Consider the following 14406-nt stretch of genomic DNA (forward strand, 5'->3'; position numbering starts at 1 on the left):
GTACAAAGTCAGCTCACAAGCCGACGACTTCCCACACTTCCAAAAATTCACTGTTTTGTTCCAGCTGATCTTCACCAAGATGTTTCTTTCTTCCTACTCCACATCCAAACATATACCAATGGTTCTCCCTTTTAGGAGAATCAAAATTTATTTAGTTCGCAGTCATTGCTTTGAAATGGGTTCTGATTGTATCTTTCATGCGAAAGAATTGTTGATTTTCTTTTACGATGCCAACCATTGGATCGTGCATTGCACATATCGCAAAGCACTCCAACTATCATCTTCCATCCATATGTATGTATGGATCTTGAGGAGGCTATTGTATGATTCAATGATGTACATCACTAAAGAAGATGAATCATTCTTCTTTGCAAAAGATACAACTCGAATCCTAGCAAGCAGAGTTGGAAAGGAAAAGATTTCTCAAAAAGATTTCCCAAAGTTGCATGTCTTCTTTTAATATTTTAATGGTTGTGTCTGAATCTTGTAAGGACATTTAAGAAATCTTATAAGGACATTAAGAAAATTAAGCATTAATGCAGCACTCTGTCAAGCTTACTTTGATCACAAGGAAACTTAATTATTCGTAAAGTACATGGCTGTCAACTACAGGAACTAATACATGCAACCCAGTCTAACGTATATTGGATTCACAAACAATACAGAGATTTTTTGAAACTTAAACTAGATTTGCTCTTTATAAAGGTCCATTAAAGTTTTGATTTAGTAGTTTATCCATGCAAATTATTTCTTTTGGATATATTGAGCAAGTAATTTTCTGCATATTTCTGGTTTCACCAAAGCAATGATGTGTTAATTTTTGAGAATATTTTGGTAAATTTGAGATTTTTATACCCCTAAATTAAGAAACTTACTTCTTAAACTAATGGCCTGTTAGACCAAGCTTTTGGTGAGGAAGAAACTGTTTATATTTTTAAAAAAATATTTATTTAAAAAAAAAATATTTGGCTAAGCTTATTTTAAAAAATAATCTACTTCTGAGTGGTAGCAGAAGCAGTTTTTCTGCTGCAGGGAGGAAGCAAAAAATTGGAGCTTCTCCTTAGAAGCAAAGTAGAAGGAACAAATTAATTTTTTTCAAAACAAAAATATCCTTACTCAAAATCATTATTTACCATAACTATCTCTATTTATTTTCACGTAACCATGATTAAAATTAACCATAATGAATATTTAAAATCATTTATCTAGTTAAATAATATTAATTATAAAGCAAATCTATATATGCCTTTTTCATAATTTGACAGTCAAAAGTATTTTTTTTGAAAGATTTGTCAAATACAAATTACTTCTTAAATACTGATAAAAGCACTTATCAAATGATTTTGTCCAATACAAACTGCTTCTCTCTTGCAGTACTTCTTTTGAAACTCCATTTGAAAAGAAGTCATTTCAAAATAAGCTGATTTTCACAGCTTGGCCAAACAGACCCTAAATCGATAACTATTTTATAATAAATAATTAATAAAAAAATAAAATAATTAATAATTAATAATTAATAAAAATTATTTTTTTTCTTTTCTTTTTCTTTTTGAGAAATATGATAGAGGTTCACCACTAGAATTCCCCTCTTTAGAGTGGAGAGAGATGCCAACCAACTAGGGCTTGTTTTGCATAAGATTTTTGATAATGTGATGATACTTATATAAAAGAAGTTATAAATCAATGCATTTAAGCATTTCTAACAATTCCTAATGAATGAACAAAGCTAACAAGGAATTAAACTTTTATAGAACTTAGGAGCACATAATATTGGTGTGGTAAGCCATTACAGTAGCGCTAATTATGCAATGCATGCGGTGTATATGTGATGGACGTATCGATGTAGTGTTGGCATCTATTTAATCTAAGCTACATATGGACTGATCCCATGATAGGCCTGCTCCATACCCAATGTGTTTAGGCCTGCACTATCCATGTACAGTTGATGCCCGGTCATACTCATTCACACATATCAAGATTTATTTACGTAGGGACTTGGGTCGCCAAGCTGTGTAGCTTAATATGTCTTCATTTGCCACCGAGACAAATAATGCTACCACGAGAAACACTAGACCAGAATTAATACTGGGTGACTGATGGATTCATAGACCTCGGTCAAGGAGATAAAGGTGGCATTTGTAGACGATTATTCTCTCCTTGTCCCATCCAGCGTCTTGTAGCCTCGGATTTGACAGTCTCCATGTTGGAAGCACGTGCATGCCTTGTAGCATGGAATCAAAGAACTGTAACTCCCTCCCTCCTCTCTCCTCTTCAGCAAAGCAACTGATAAGTGAACCTTTAAAAAAAAAATCTGACATGGTGCAACTTGTTCCTTAATTCCATGCATTTGGCCTCCCAGAGTTAGTGGGAAATTTCCAAGGATTTGCATCGCATTTTTATGCAAACAGTAGACCTTGCTCCTCTATGTTTGTAAAGGTTTTAGCCATGTGGTCCATGATTAGGTGATAGTGGTTGGAGTCCAATATTAGATGTATACATTATCCAATGGCAGTGTGTGGTTTATGAATTTTCCAAGGAAAATGGTCCCTGCAATAATAATTCACGAGACAAAACAATTTATAATCATGAAATTTGATGAGGTAAGAGATATTGGCATGGAGATCATTTCAAAGTTTTTAATGCTGAAGAAACTTAGGTGGCACTGAACAGTAGAGGTCGAATAAGTCTATGTCGATTGATATACATCAAATTTATTTAGTTACGTATCGATTTGTATAGCAGTATTATAGTTTTGGGTAAGTGACAACTGAGTCCAGCCCATGTGAATTTTATTTTAGTACTACTTTGAAGTATACAAACAATCAACCACTAGCCACCCTTCAAGGAAAATGATATACTAGCTTGGGAATCCTTATCCTTGGTGAGATTCTAATCAGTGAACTCATCTAACTAATCAGCACTATATTAAGTAAATATCGGTGCACCATTTTTTAGTGTTTATGGAGGAAGACATTTCTTTTAGAATGGATTTGTTAATCAGCTCAACAATGACTATTTAATTTTTCTCTCTTTTTTTGTCTTTTGGGGGGACAATGATATTTATTGAATATACGTTCATACAAAGCAATTCCATTGGACACGGTAGATTTGGCAAGCTTCTTAAAGAAAATGGCAACGAAAAGATGTGGTGAGGCACTTGTCAATACCAATCCCTTCTTAAAGATGGGAAACTGACATTTTCCACTCTAATTGGGTGATCATAGGCTCACAGGAAGCATTGCTCCGTGTGTAACGCCACTTCGACCCAAGGCCTTGGTTATATTTAAAGTTTCTTCCTTTTTTCATGAATGGCTTGAGACCCAAAATATTCCTGACAATCTAGCTCCCATTTCCCATGGCAATCTTTGAGATAACTTTCGTTAGCAAATTAGACTAAGAAATTAACTCTCTTAACTTTGGTTTTCTTTTTTTTTTCTTCTTTTTTTTTAATGATCAACAAGGATTACACAAAAGGCCAACAAAACAAATTATGGGATAATCATTCCAAATGGGAAAGGCACCGAGGCACAGCTTTTGCTCTCACCTCATCATATGTGTCATCTTGCACCTTTGTCCCCCACACCCTTCCTCTAGATAATAAAACTGGAATCTTCAGCTAGCCTTCACTTTTCACCACCACTCCTCAACAAATAATACTATTCTATTCATCCTGGAATCCCTTCCTTAAGACCCCCCATATAGAGAGAAAGGCACGCACACACATGCGCGCTCGCAGAGACCTTGCTTTCCCTTGGGCTATAAAACATCACCTTAGATTTCCTAGTGGTTTGATACCCTTACACCTAGAAAAGAAGGTGTTTTGTTGTCAAGGGAGAAGGAAAGAGAGGAAAAAATGGCAGGAGAAGCAATCTCAAAGTCCTTCCCACATAACCCAACTCAGGAATCCAATCCTCCCATCGCAAAGAAGAAGAGAAACCTACCAGGAAATCCAGGCAATGAAAACTCTTTCCTTTATTTCTCATACTTAATTTCCTTCACAGTTTCCCTCTCTTCTATCTATGACTCTTATTGGTGACTTCATGTGTTAACGAGCAGATCCTGAAGCAGAAGTCGTTGCCTTGTCTCCAAAGTCCCTCTTGGCCACAAACAGGTTTGTGTGCGAGATATGTGGCAAAGGCTTCCAAAGAGATCAAAATCTCCAGCTCCACCGCCGGGGCCACAACCTTCCATGGAAGCTGAGGCAGAGAAGCACCAAAGAGCCAAGGAAGAGGGTGTACGTGTGCCCGGAGAAGACCTGCATCCACCACCATCCATCGAGGGCCCTCGGCGACCTCACCGGCATAAAGAAGCACTTCTGCCGGAAGCACGGTGAGAAGAAGTGGAAGTGCGAGAAGTGCTCCAAGCGGTACGCAGTGCAGTCCGACTGGAAGGCCCACTCCAAGGTCTGTGGCACGAGGGAGTACCGTTGTGACTGCGGCACCCTCTTCTCTAGGTATGTTAGTTTAGTCTTCTTGCAGCCATATTTATTTTGCTTAAGATCTTGGTGTCAAGATTAATTACAGGGATATGATCATCAAACTAGGAAGCCACTGGAAGAAAGGTATGTGATGGTGTATATGCTATTATAACCAGTTAGCTAACTTAATTATAGTAAAGACACCAAGGTCTCCTTCTGTGACTTTCGAATCCTCTTGCACTGAACGTCATAAAAGCCAATGATAAGGATTAACTGATCAATAAAAATTAAAATTTTTTCTCTTAAATTTGGGAGCCATTGGAAGCAAGATATATGATGGTGGATGCTTGCAATAACTTTGTTGGCTAACTTTTCAAAAGTCCATCAACATCTCTTTCTATATCTCTTCATCAGTCTTTTTTAGCTTTATGAGGGAAGGACAGGACAGAATCATTGCATCCATAAAGTAAAATTTAGCAACGATGTTATTACCATAATCGGCATCCTCTCTTGTTTGTTTCTCCCTACAAATACTATCGTTTATTAATTTATCTCTTCCTCTTGTCTTCCTATTTATTATATTCTCATGAAGTGTTTGCGATCAATTCACTCATAAACAGGAGGGACAGCTTCGTAACTCACAGGGCCTTCTGTGATGCCTTAGCTGAAGAGACCGCACGAGTTTCTGCAGCATCAAACATCGATAGATTGCCATCGATCAGTAATGCCAATTATCATTTCACTGGTGATTTAATGAGATCTAACATGGTGCAGCATTTGCCTTCTATATTCAAGCCAGCAATGGCCGTCGACAGTCAAGTGGGTGAACATGCTTTGCCTGGACTTTCTCTCTGGATGGGACAAAGACCTCAAAATTATCAGACCTTAAGCACTGATAGTAGTCTCTCCTCTATGCATCAAATGGGGCCAATGAGTATCTCAACCTTGTACAAGGATCCCTTCGCTTCATGCTCTAATGCCCAGAATCTCGACAGCCAGCTAAGTTGGATATATGGCAACAAGCTGGCCTCTTCAACCTCTGTCGAGCTAACAAGCACCTCAATACCAATTAGTTTGAAGGAAGCCAACCTTATGAGTGTTCCTTCCCTGTATAGCACTCAGCATCATCAGCAATCCATGCCGGCATCGGACAAGTCGGCCACTGCATTGCTGCAAAAGGCTGCTCAAATTGGTGTGACTTCCTCCGGTCCATCTCTATTTGGTAGCTTAGAGATGAAGTGTCACAACACTCAAGTCCAAGATGGTGGCAAATATGATGGTTTGCTCAATCCAAACCATCCGAGTATAGCAGCTACCATGCAGAATAGTCTAGAGAACATTGCCAGTGATATCACAGTGTCGAACCCATACAGCGATATGTACTCCGCAAGGCATCAGATGGCTCAAAAAGATGATGCAACAGGAGGAGAAACTAGGGATTTCTTGGGTGTTGGGATCCAAACACTCTGCCCATCATCAGTTAATGGATGGATTTGAGCATATTAGGGTTTACAACTCACGTAATACTTATCCATTGAAAGAAAGTTGGTGAGTTAAAGAAAAAGAAGTGGAAGCGGAGGGGTGGAGAGATTATATTATGAGCAAACTTTGCAGGGGAGAAAAGGTGGTATGAGTGCTTGATAAGAGCTGTAAGGGGACGTGCCTGGGGAGCCCAATTTTATTCACCACTAAGTTCGATCGATCATCACTGGCAGGAGATCCTTGCATATTCTTATGGACCCTGGAAGGCACTCCTTTTAGGATGCTACTTTTGTTTTCGGAGAAAAGAAGAGAAAAAGGGGGTAGGGGATGGTGGGGGGAAGGCAAAGATTACCCTCCTTTCTAGCTCTATTATTGCTTTATTTCATGGCTATCTTGGTTGTCTGTTCAAGTTGAATTTAGTATTTTTAAAGTGGTACAAAGCTGGTTCTTTTGTTCGAATAAAATCATAGCCTTTAGTTGCACGCTTTCCTAGGTGCATGCTAATGTGACTGCGAATCCCCGATGCCCAAACAAACACTCTATGCTAACTCACACTAGAGGATGCATCACAGAAAAACATGCCTCATTTCGTTTTATTTAGATTATATAATTTTTCCATCATTGGATGCAAAAAATTAGAAGTCTTTGGATTCTACAATTTTTATATATAAATAGTATAAAAATAGTAAATTATATTCAATCATTTGGATTATTGATGTGGGATCTCTGTCACTCTCTTTCTTTCTCTCTATATATATAAATACATGTATAAAGTGTCCATATCTCATGGCACATGAATGTAATTGTAGGCTTTTTCATAGGAGGGCGGTTAAATGCATGGGTCCTATCCTCCTATGGATTCATGCAAAGGCTATGTCCTATGAATTCATGCAAAGGTGTTGAGCTCTTTGCCATCCCATCAAATCTTTTAGGTCTGTTTAACCAAAAAAAAGAAAAAACAAAAGCTTTTAGATGTAGTGGAGCATACGTTTTTTCTCACTTTGTTGACTGTCTAAAGGAAAAGCCATTGACCCAACTGTTAAGATCTTCTGCATGGAGCAGAGGATGTGATGGCTGTGACCCACCAAGGCAGGACCCAAGAATCCATCCAGATGGTGTCAAATTGCAAGTCCATTAGTCATGGGTCAAGGCATCAATGTCTCTCTTTATGATAGTGTTTTCTTTTTCCCTTTTCTCTACTCCTTTTATCATATATGCTAAACCTATCCTCTAGGTGCAGCATTCTAGAGGTGTGTGTTATCAATGCCTTGGCATGCATAAGCACTAGTAGAGACTACAATTGTAGCTATCAAGCTAAATTGTTGCTAGGTTTATAGAAATCGGCATCGATCAGCATATTACATGCGCACACGTGTATCGCATATGCCACTCCTGAATCCCACGAGATGCATAATAATCTTCATGCAACATTGTGCAATTGACAACCACTACTCATATACACCAGCTAGGATCAAAGCATTATGTGCCTCAACCTTTTTTCTCCATGTAAAAATCATAGCAACATTATTTTATGTTGTTTTTAACTTTGCAGTCTGGGCCTTGGGCCACACCTCACCCAGCCCACTTCACCTGTTATTGACCATGGAAGTACGGCCCCTTGTCTCAGCCTTACAATGCTTTCAGGTTAATGCTTGATCACTGACTGTCAAGAGATGAATATGTCAGAATATCAAATCATAGTCAACTTGAATCACATAAGATTATATCCATAGGTTAAATGGCTGGAATTGGCTCTTGGGTCAGCCCACTCAAGAAGTGTTCACAAATATTAAAGGATGGGCCTACCCCCTGTTCCGTGCCTTGCCCAATCCCACGTAGGCGACTACCTACCAAAATTGAAGCTTAACAAAGCTAGAATCACCAACCTAACTCATCACTGATAACAAACGATGGTTTCGGAACTTGTCGGAGATTTAGCTTGCCATCGGCAGCGCCAACCCCTCTCTTGAGCAGGATGCTGGCTCCATCTACATCAGCACCTCCATCCTCGGCCTCGCCAACATTGCCCAGTCCTCCATACCCTTCAAGCATTACCTTGTGGATGTGTGATAGCTTCCTAACAGGTTAATTTGGTGCCGGCGTGTGCCAACTTCCTCCATCTTTGGGTAAATCCTGATCACACACTAAGCTTCATACGTATCTTTTGTGTGAAAGAATATTTTTTTCTTTTTTTCATGTTGTCAATCATTAGATCATGTAATGGTTGGATTGATATCTATATAAATAGATGGAATAAAGAGATTTGAGTGCTTTGAATTTTATGCAAAGTACGATACAATGGTTACCACTGCAAAAAAAAAAAAAAAGATCAAACATTTTTTTATGCATATCTACCCGAACCCCATGCTTACTGTAGGGACGAACACATCCATCTATTGAAGGAAATTAAGTAGAATTATACTAAAATATGGCCATCAATAATTAGAACAGGACATTAATTCCCTGATAGCATTTGGTAGATATGGGCTCAAACCATTCACTTTTATAAATGAATTTAATATGAGCATAATTTTTGTACCATATAATATTGTTTGTATTGTGGCCAAAAACTCATGATCCAACAAGTGAGATATTGTCTGTCCTGACTCATGGATCTCATAGTTCTGTCTGTTTGAATTTCAATTTAAAAAATATCTCACATGAAAAGAATTATTTTTTTCTATATAAATCAGAGTAACTCACAGTCCATGTGAAATTAATGATGTTCTCTTTCTTTATTATCACCAACTCTTATGATCGTTTAAGTAGAAAAAATTACTTCTAGCTCCATACAAACATTGACGAAGGCATATGACTACATGTATAAATTAATTAAATAAATCTTAAATAAAATCTTTAATTTGTTTTTCTTTTATAATTGTTACCGTTGCCCTTTCATACGTTAGTATTGTGATATGAACTTGAATAAGAATATTTGAGATCCTGATTTAAAAAAAAAAAAAAGCCTTTATTTTATATGTATTGTAATTGGAGAACAATTTCTTTGGTGATATCATTTCATAGCAAATATTCATTATTTTTCTTCCTATTACTAAATTGAAACCAATAGACAGGCTCCAATACAAGACAGGGATGGAAGGATTTTTTTTTTTTTTTTTTTTTTTTAAGAAGGAAATCATTGCATGTCTGCACGTACTTTTTAAAAAGAAAATCCTGGAACTCATTGTCTCTATTGATTTTTTTTTTTGTAAAATAATTTAATAATAGTAATTGAGCTTACTAAGAGCTCGTTGAGCTTGGGCTTTATATGCCATACCTGGTTGGCAAAAATCTTGCGTCTCATTCAGCTTACTGAGAGCATGCCGAATTAGTAATTTCATCTCAGCTTGGACCTACCAACAAGACTCAAAAGTTTCGATGTCTCCTCAAAAATTAATTTTGTTACAGGTCCGCCATGACAAGACCTTGCTTAGTTAATAAATGGCCAGATGTGCATTGAAAACTATTTTTTTTCTTATTTTTTATTTTTTTTTAGATCCAAAACTGGGGTTAAGATAACAAAAATTTTGAAGGAAAATTGAAATCCGTGAGAAGTGTATACACCTATATGCATGCATGCATACATATGTTAATGGGCCTATTTTCAATTTTTGAGGGCCCGATAGATTTATGTGTAATTATACGATTTAAGGTGAAGGACAAACTAAAAGTGTTCCTGCTCTATTTGAGTTCGACTTCACATAGGATTTTGAATTGAAATGAGAATAGATGACTCTTATTCCAACTGTTTAGTTAGAAAAAGTCTAGTCCTAATTTCGATTGCCGAACAGCATGAAAATAATCTAATCTATCTAAAATTTAATCTCTATTTTTTCAATTAAAATTTTTATTTTGATATCAATTTTAATTTTAATTTTGATCATAAATTAAATATTTTAAAAAATTTAAATATTTTAATTTTAATTCCAACCCATTCATATTTTTACTCTACTTCTATTTTCAATTACCAACCAAACATGCCGTTGGGTTCAAGAGGCAGGGTTTTGCGCTCGCGTTTATTGCCATCAGCGCCGACGCCCACCAAACGAAATCCAACCATGCATTTTTTGCCCCGCCATCGCAATTCGCGATCCACGTAGAAGGCCACAAGCAAGCAGTGGCCCTCGATTTCAATTAATCTACGGTCATAATTTCACCCGTTCCCCGCCCCGGCCCACGGCCGGTCAAAATCTCTCGTTGTCAGATATTATTATAGAGGAATACCTAGAAGTTTATCTATTGAAAAAAGGTGGAACTTTGCCATGAATGATATGAGCAAGCTTGTGACGCTCAAAACGAAAGAAAGAAACTGAATAACAAAGGGTTAAGAAAGCTTACTACAAATGAATCCGATATAATCAACACTTATGACTAATTGGCTAAACACAAATATTTTTTTAAAAAATCTAATAGGTTTACAGAATTACTCAATGTCCATAGAGTCGAGTCTTTGTCCCACAGAGAAGCCAGTAGCTTGTTGTGATAAGCTAAATAAAGCAATTTGCTGCCAACGCCATCTTGTAAACGAGAAATACACTGAAGCAATGGACCATTTCCTTACCGCATGCCATGAAGAAAGGTGGTTGACAATGATTACAAGTCTATTATTTGTAAGATTCTGTTCTGCATTTTATTTCAGCATACAATCAAATGTGTCCCTGCGGAACCAACGTTACTTATTACCTTTCTAGTTCATATGCTAAAACAGAAACTATTCCATTGGTGCTTTTGTTGCCATGAAACATTGAAGATGAAGTTCTCTTCAAGAAATTCTTCATTATTCATCAAATGAGTCTCTACTTGAATGGATTGCTCTTTTTAATTTTCTTTAATTTGATCGCGCGTATCTTCTGCAAGCATGCAAGCATATGTTCAGTTTGTATACAAACTCTACCTTACGTGCATCACTATACCTTCCTAAGGGTGTATCTTTTATGTCAGTTGACGTGACCTCTAAATTTCGAGCCCCCGAGAGTTCAGACTAGCATGTTGACATCAAAATCTTGCAGTTGATGAGCTTGAGATCTGTTTTTATGCTGATTGGCTTGTTTTTACTTGGCCTTATATTTGTTCTTATAATGTTTCTGTAATCAAGTTAATCATCACTTCGCAGATACATGCAGAAGCACCTTCATGGCTATTCGACTTGTTGGGATGGATGTCTGACCAGGACACCACTTTTCAGGATCTTTTCAGTACCACGCGATGCAGCAGGAAGAAAAAAGAAATAAAACAAAAATAATCAAAATATATGGATCAGCTACAAAAGGATTCGTCTCTACGGGGCATGCAAACTTTACTATGAAAAAAAAAATTTATAAGAGGAGATCTCTCCCTCAACCCTCGTACACTTAATTTTTCTCTCACCTGAAGTTCTCCTCACAAAAGCTCTCTCTCTTGGAATGCCCCTTGAATCTCTGAAGTGCCTGACATCCGTTGTCCAGAAGCTTCGTGCTTCTTCTCTCTCAGCAACGCGCGCTTTTGTTTCTCTCCTCACGGGTTCCGTACGGCATACACGGCAAAAACCAGACCATAGTTTCCCACTGTACCTCAGAGGCCCGCTAAAAAATCCAATTAGATTAGGTTTAAGACTCCTTAATCAACCCATATAAGGACCTGGATCGTTGGATCGAGAACCAGATCAACCCACGTCCTCCGATCGCGTTCCGGTCCATAGAATAGTACCGTGGACCACGAGAAACGAATGGAAAATACCCACGCGGTCCGCTGTGGACCGCCCGATCCACGGTAGACCGGGGTACAGGGCCCAGACAAGGTGCTTGGGCCTGGGCCGGCCCACACGCGCGGACCTGGGCCACGCCCGTGCCGGGCGCCTGGGCTCGGGCCGCGCCCCGCGAGCCCGCACCTGGGCGGCGCACCCGCCAGGGCCGCGCGCCCGGGCCGCACACCTGGGTCGCGCGTCCCACGCATTGGCTCTGCCTGAGACAAGCTCCGCTGCCTGCGGCCGTGCCGCCGCCACTCCGCCGGCTGGCAGCCGGCCACCGACAATCCTCCGTCGTCTCGGGTCTCGTCCCGACTTCAAAAGCTCGTATCTCCTCCATCCGAGCTCCGTTTGGGGTGATCTTGATCTCGTTGGACTCCATTTTTCATCGCGAACCTCGCTGTGGGCTCAATGTGGACTGAATCTCGAGGCGTCAAATCCTAACAATCTCTATCTCGACTCGATATTCAGTCTCCTCCAAACTTTGAGAGCTTCTGGATCTCCTCGCCCCTATGCCCTGGGGCAATCACCTACTGATCATGGATAGGCAAACATGGAAGTCGAGCCAGGCTGCTCGATCCCATCTCCGTCGTATGCTGTACTCCTCCTGACCTGAGACCTGCTCGAGACATCGTCCTGCGGCAATAGAAATTTCACCTTGTGACGTCGTCTCTCGTCCTCCCGAGTCTCCTGTCTTGTGCCCAATCTGCCTCCACCTAGAGCTCCACCTTGCTCTGGGCTCTGTCTGGCTCCCAAAGCTCCATCTCGCACTGAGCTTCCTGCCAGGTAATAATATCCTCTGCTCCCCTTCTTTCCCTCTAGCACAATCTATCGCCGCATAGCACCCTCAGAATTCCTCCACCAGCTACCGTCCTGTAGCCTCTCAAATCCAGTCTGCTAAGTGAGATAAGATTCTGTCTGAAATCGGATATGTATCGGACCTCCCCAATCTCCTCATTGTACCATCATGTGTCTCCAGCTGACCATCCCAATGTCTCTGATCGCACAGCTCGATCCATCCAGTAGATATATAGTGCCCTCACTGTTCTCCAGGGAGTCAAACTGCTCCTCTCTGCAACATACATGATAAGGGCATATAGAATCTAATATTCACTGCTGGAAAAAAGTAGATACCTCGTCAGATATCTTCCAGGACATCTCCATCTGAATCACTGCCGGCCGTCGCTACAGCAGCCACCGTCCGCTTTTTGAGTTGAGGGCAATCTCTGGTTAGATGCCCTAACTCCTCACACCGGGTAACACCTGATTTTGCTCAAGTCCCTCCTGGACTTGGACCGCCCTCGTTGCGATCTCCTGTCGTTCCGTCTACCACCTTTTGCTCCTCTAGAAGCCACCAAAGCTGAGCTACCGCCACCTGAACTCAAAGCCGGGTTCTCCCTCCTGAGAACCTCGTTCTGGAGTATCACCGCGGTAACCTCATCCATCTGATGGTGCTCTTCCCCACTAGAAGAGCAGTCACCAAAGACTCGTACGAAGGGAGAAACGACGCCAGCAAAACTAGCACCCTGGTCTTCTCCCCAACATTCTCGCCAATGCTAAGGAGGTCGGTGAGGATCTTCTGGAAGTGGCTGAGATGCTCCTGCACACCTATCCCTCAGTCATCCGCAGTTGGTAAACTACCTCCAAAGAAAAAAGAGTGTTGGTGAGAGACTTCGCCATGTACAACTCCTCGAGTTTCGACCACAGCACCGTCGGAGAAGTCTCGCTCAGCACATGGATCACCACCTCATCCATCAGGTACATGCGGATGGTGCTCATCGCCTGCATCTTGTAGCCGTTTCCAATCCCACACCTCCATGGTGGTCGGCTTCTTATCACACAAGAGAGCATCGATCAATCTCTGTTGGGATGAGCACGTCCTTCATCCTTGTCTGCCACAAGAAAAAATTGCTCTTACCATCAAATTTGTTGATCTCCATCTTGATTGATCATGTCTTCTCCATCTTCAATCTTGCTCACCACTGCTGCAATCTGCGTCTTTGTACCGCTTCACTCTGATATCACTTGTTGGGGTGGATGTCTAACCAGGACACCACCTCCCAGGACCTTTCAGTACCACGCGATGCATCAGGAAGAAAGAAGAAATAAAAAAACAAAAACAATCAAAATACGTGGATCAGCCACAAAAGGCTCGCCTCCACGGGGCATGCAAACTTCACTATAAAAAAGAAATTTTACAAGAGCAGATCTCTCCTTCAACCCTCGTACATCCAATTTCTCTTTCACCTGAAGTTTTGCTCACAAAAGCTCTCTCTCTTGGAAGACCTCCTGAACCCCTGAAGTGCCTGACGTCCGCTGTCCAAAAGCCTAGTACTTCTTCTCTCTCAGCAAGTGCGCGCTTTTTGCTTCTCTCCTCATGGGTTCCATATGGCGTCCACGGCAAAAACCAGACCACAGTTTCCTTCTGTGCCTCACAAGCCCTTTTTAAAGCTAAAAAATCCAATTAGATTAGGTTTAAGACTCTTTAATTAACCCATATAAGGACCTAGATCTTAGATCGAGAACCAGATAACCACGCCCTCCCAATCGCGCTCCGGTCCATGGAATAGTACCATGGACTGTGAGAAATACATGAAAATGCCCACGCGGTCTGCTATAGATCGCCCGATCCACGGTGGATCCAGGATACAGGGCCCAGGCAAGGTTGCCTGGGCCGGCCCGGGCCGCGCCCCGCGGCCCGCTGTGGGCTGGGCCACCGCCCGCCTGGGCCGCGTGCCTGGTTCGCGCGTCCTACGCGGCCCTGCCTGGGATGCGCTCCGCTGCC

General features: G+C 40.8%; 1 protein-coding gene and 1 pseudogene across 1 annotated transcript; one reads left to right on the plus strand and one right to left on the minus strand.

The window, feature by feature from the left end:
• The first annotated feature begins 3307 nt into the window (after positions 1-3307).
• Positions 3308-6602, plus strand: LOC140858467 (zinc finger protein MAGPIE-like). Its single transcript, XM_073259179.1, has 3 exons — positions 3308-3953; positions 4057-4453; positions 5038-6602. Exons 1-3 carry the CDS (start codon positions 3854-3856, stop codon positions 5912-5914), a joined length of 1374 nt encoding a protein of 457 aa, XP_073115280.1. The 5' UTR covers positions 3308-3853; the 3' UTR covers positions 5915-6602.
• Positions 6603-7777: 1175 nt separating this feature from the next.
• The window catches only part of LOC140858720 (uncharacterized), a 13596-nt pseudogene continuing 6967 nt past the window's right edge, over positions 7778-14406 (minus strand).

This window comes from Elaeis guineensis, chromosome 6, assembly GCF_000442705.2.
Source record: "Elaeis guineensis isolate ETL-2024a chromosome 6, EG11, whole genome shotgun sequence".
Taxonomy (NCBI): domain Eukaryota; kingdom Viridiplantae; phylum Streptophyta; class Magnoliopsida; order Arecales; family Arecaceae; genus Elaeis; species Elaeis guineensis.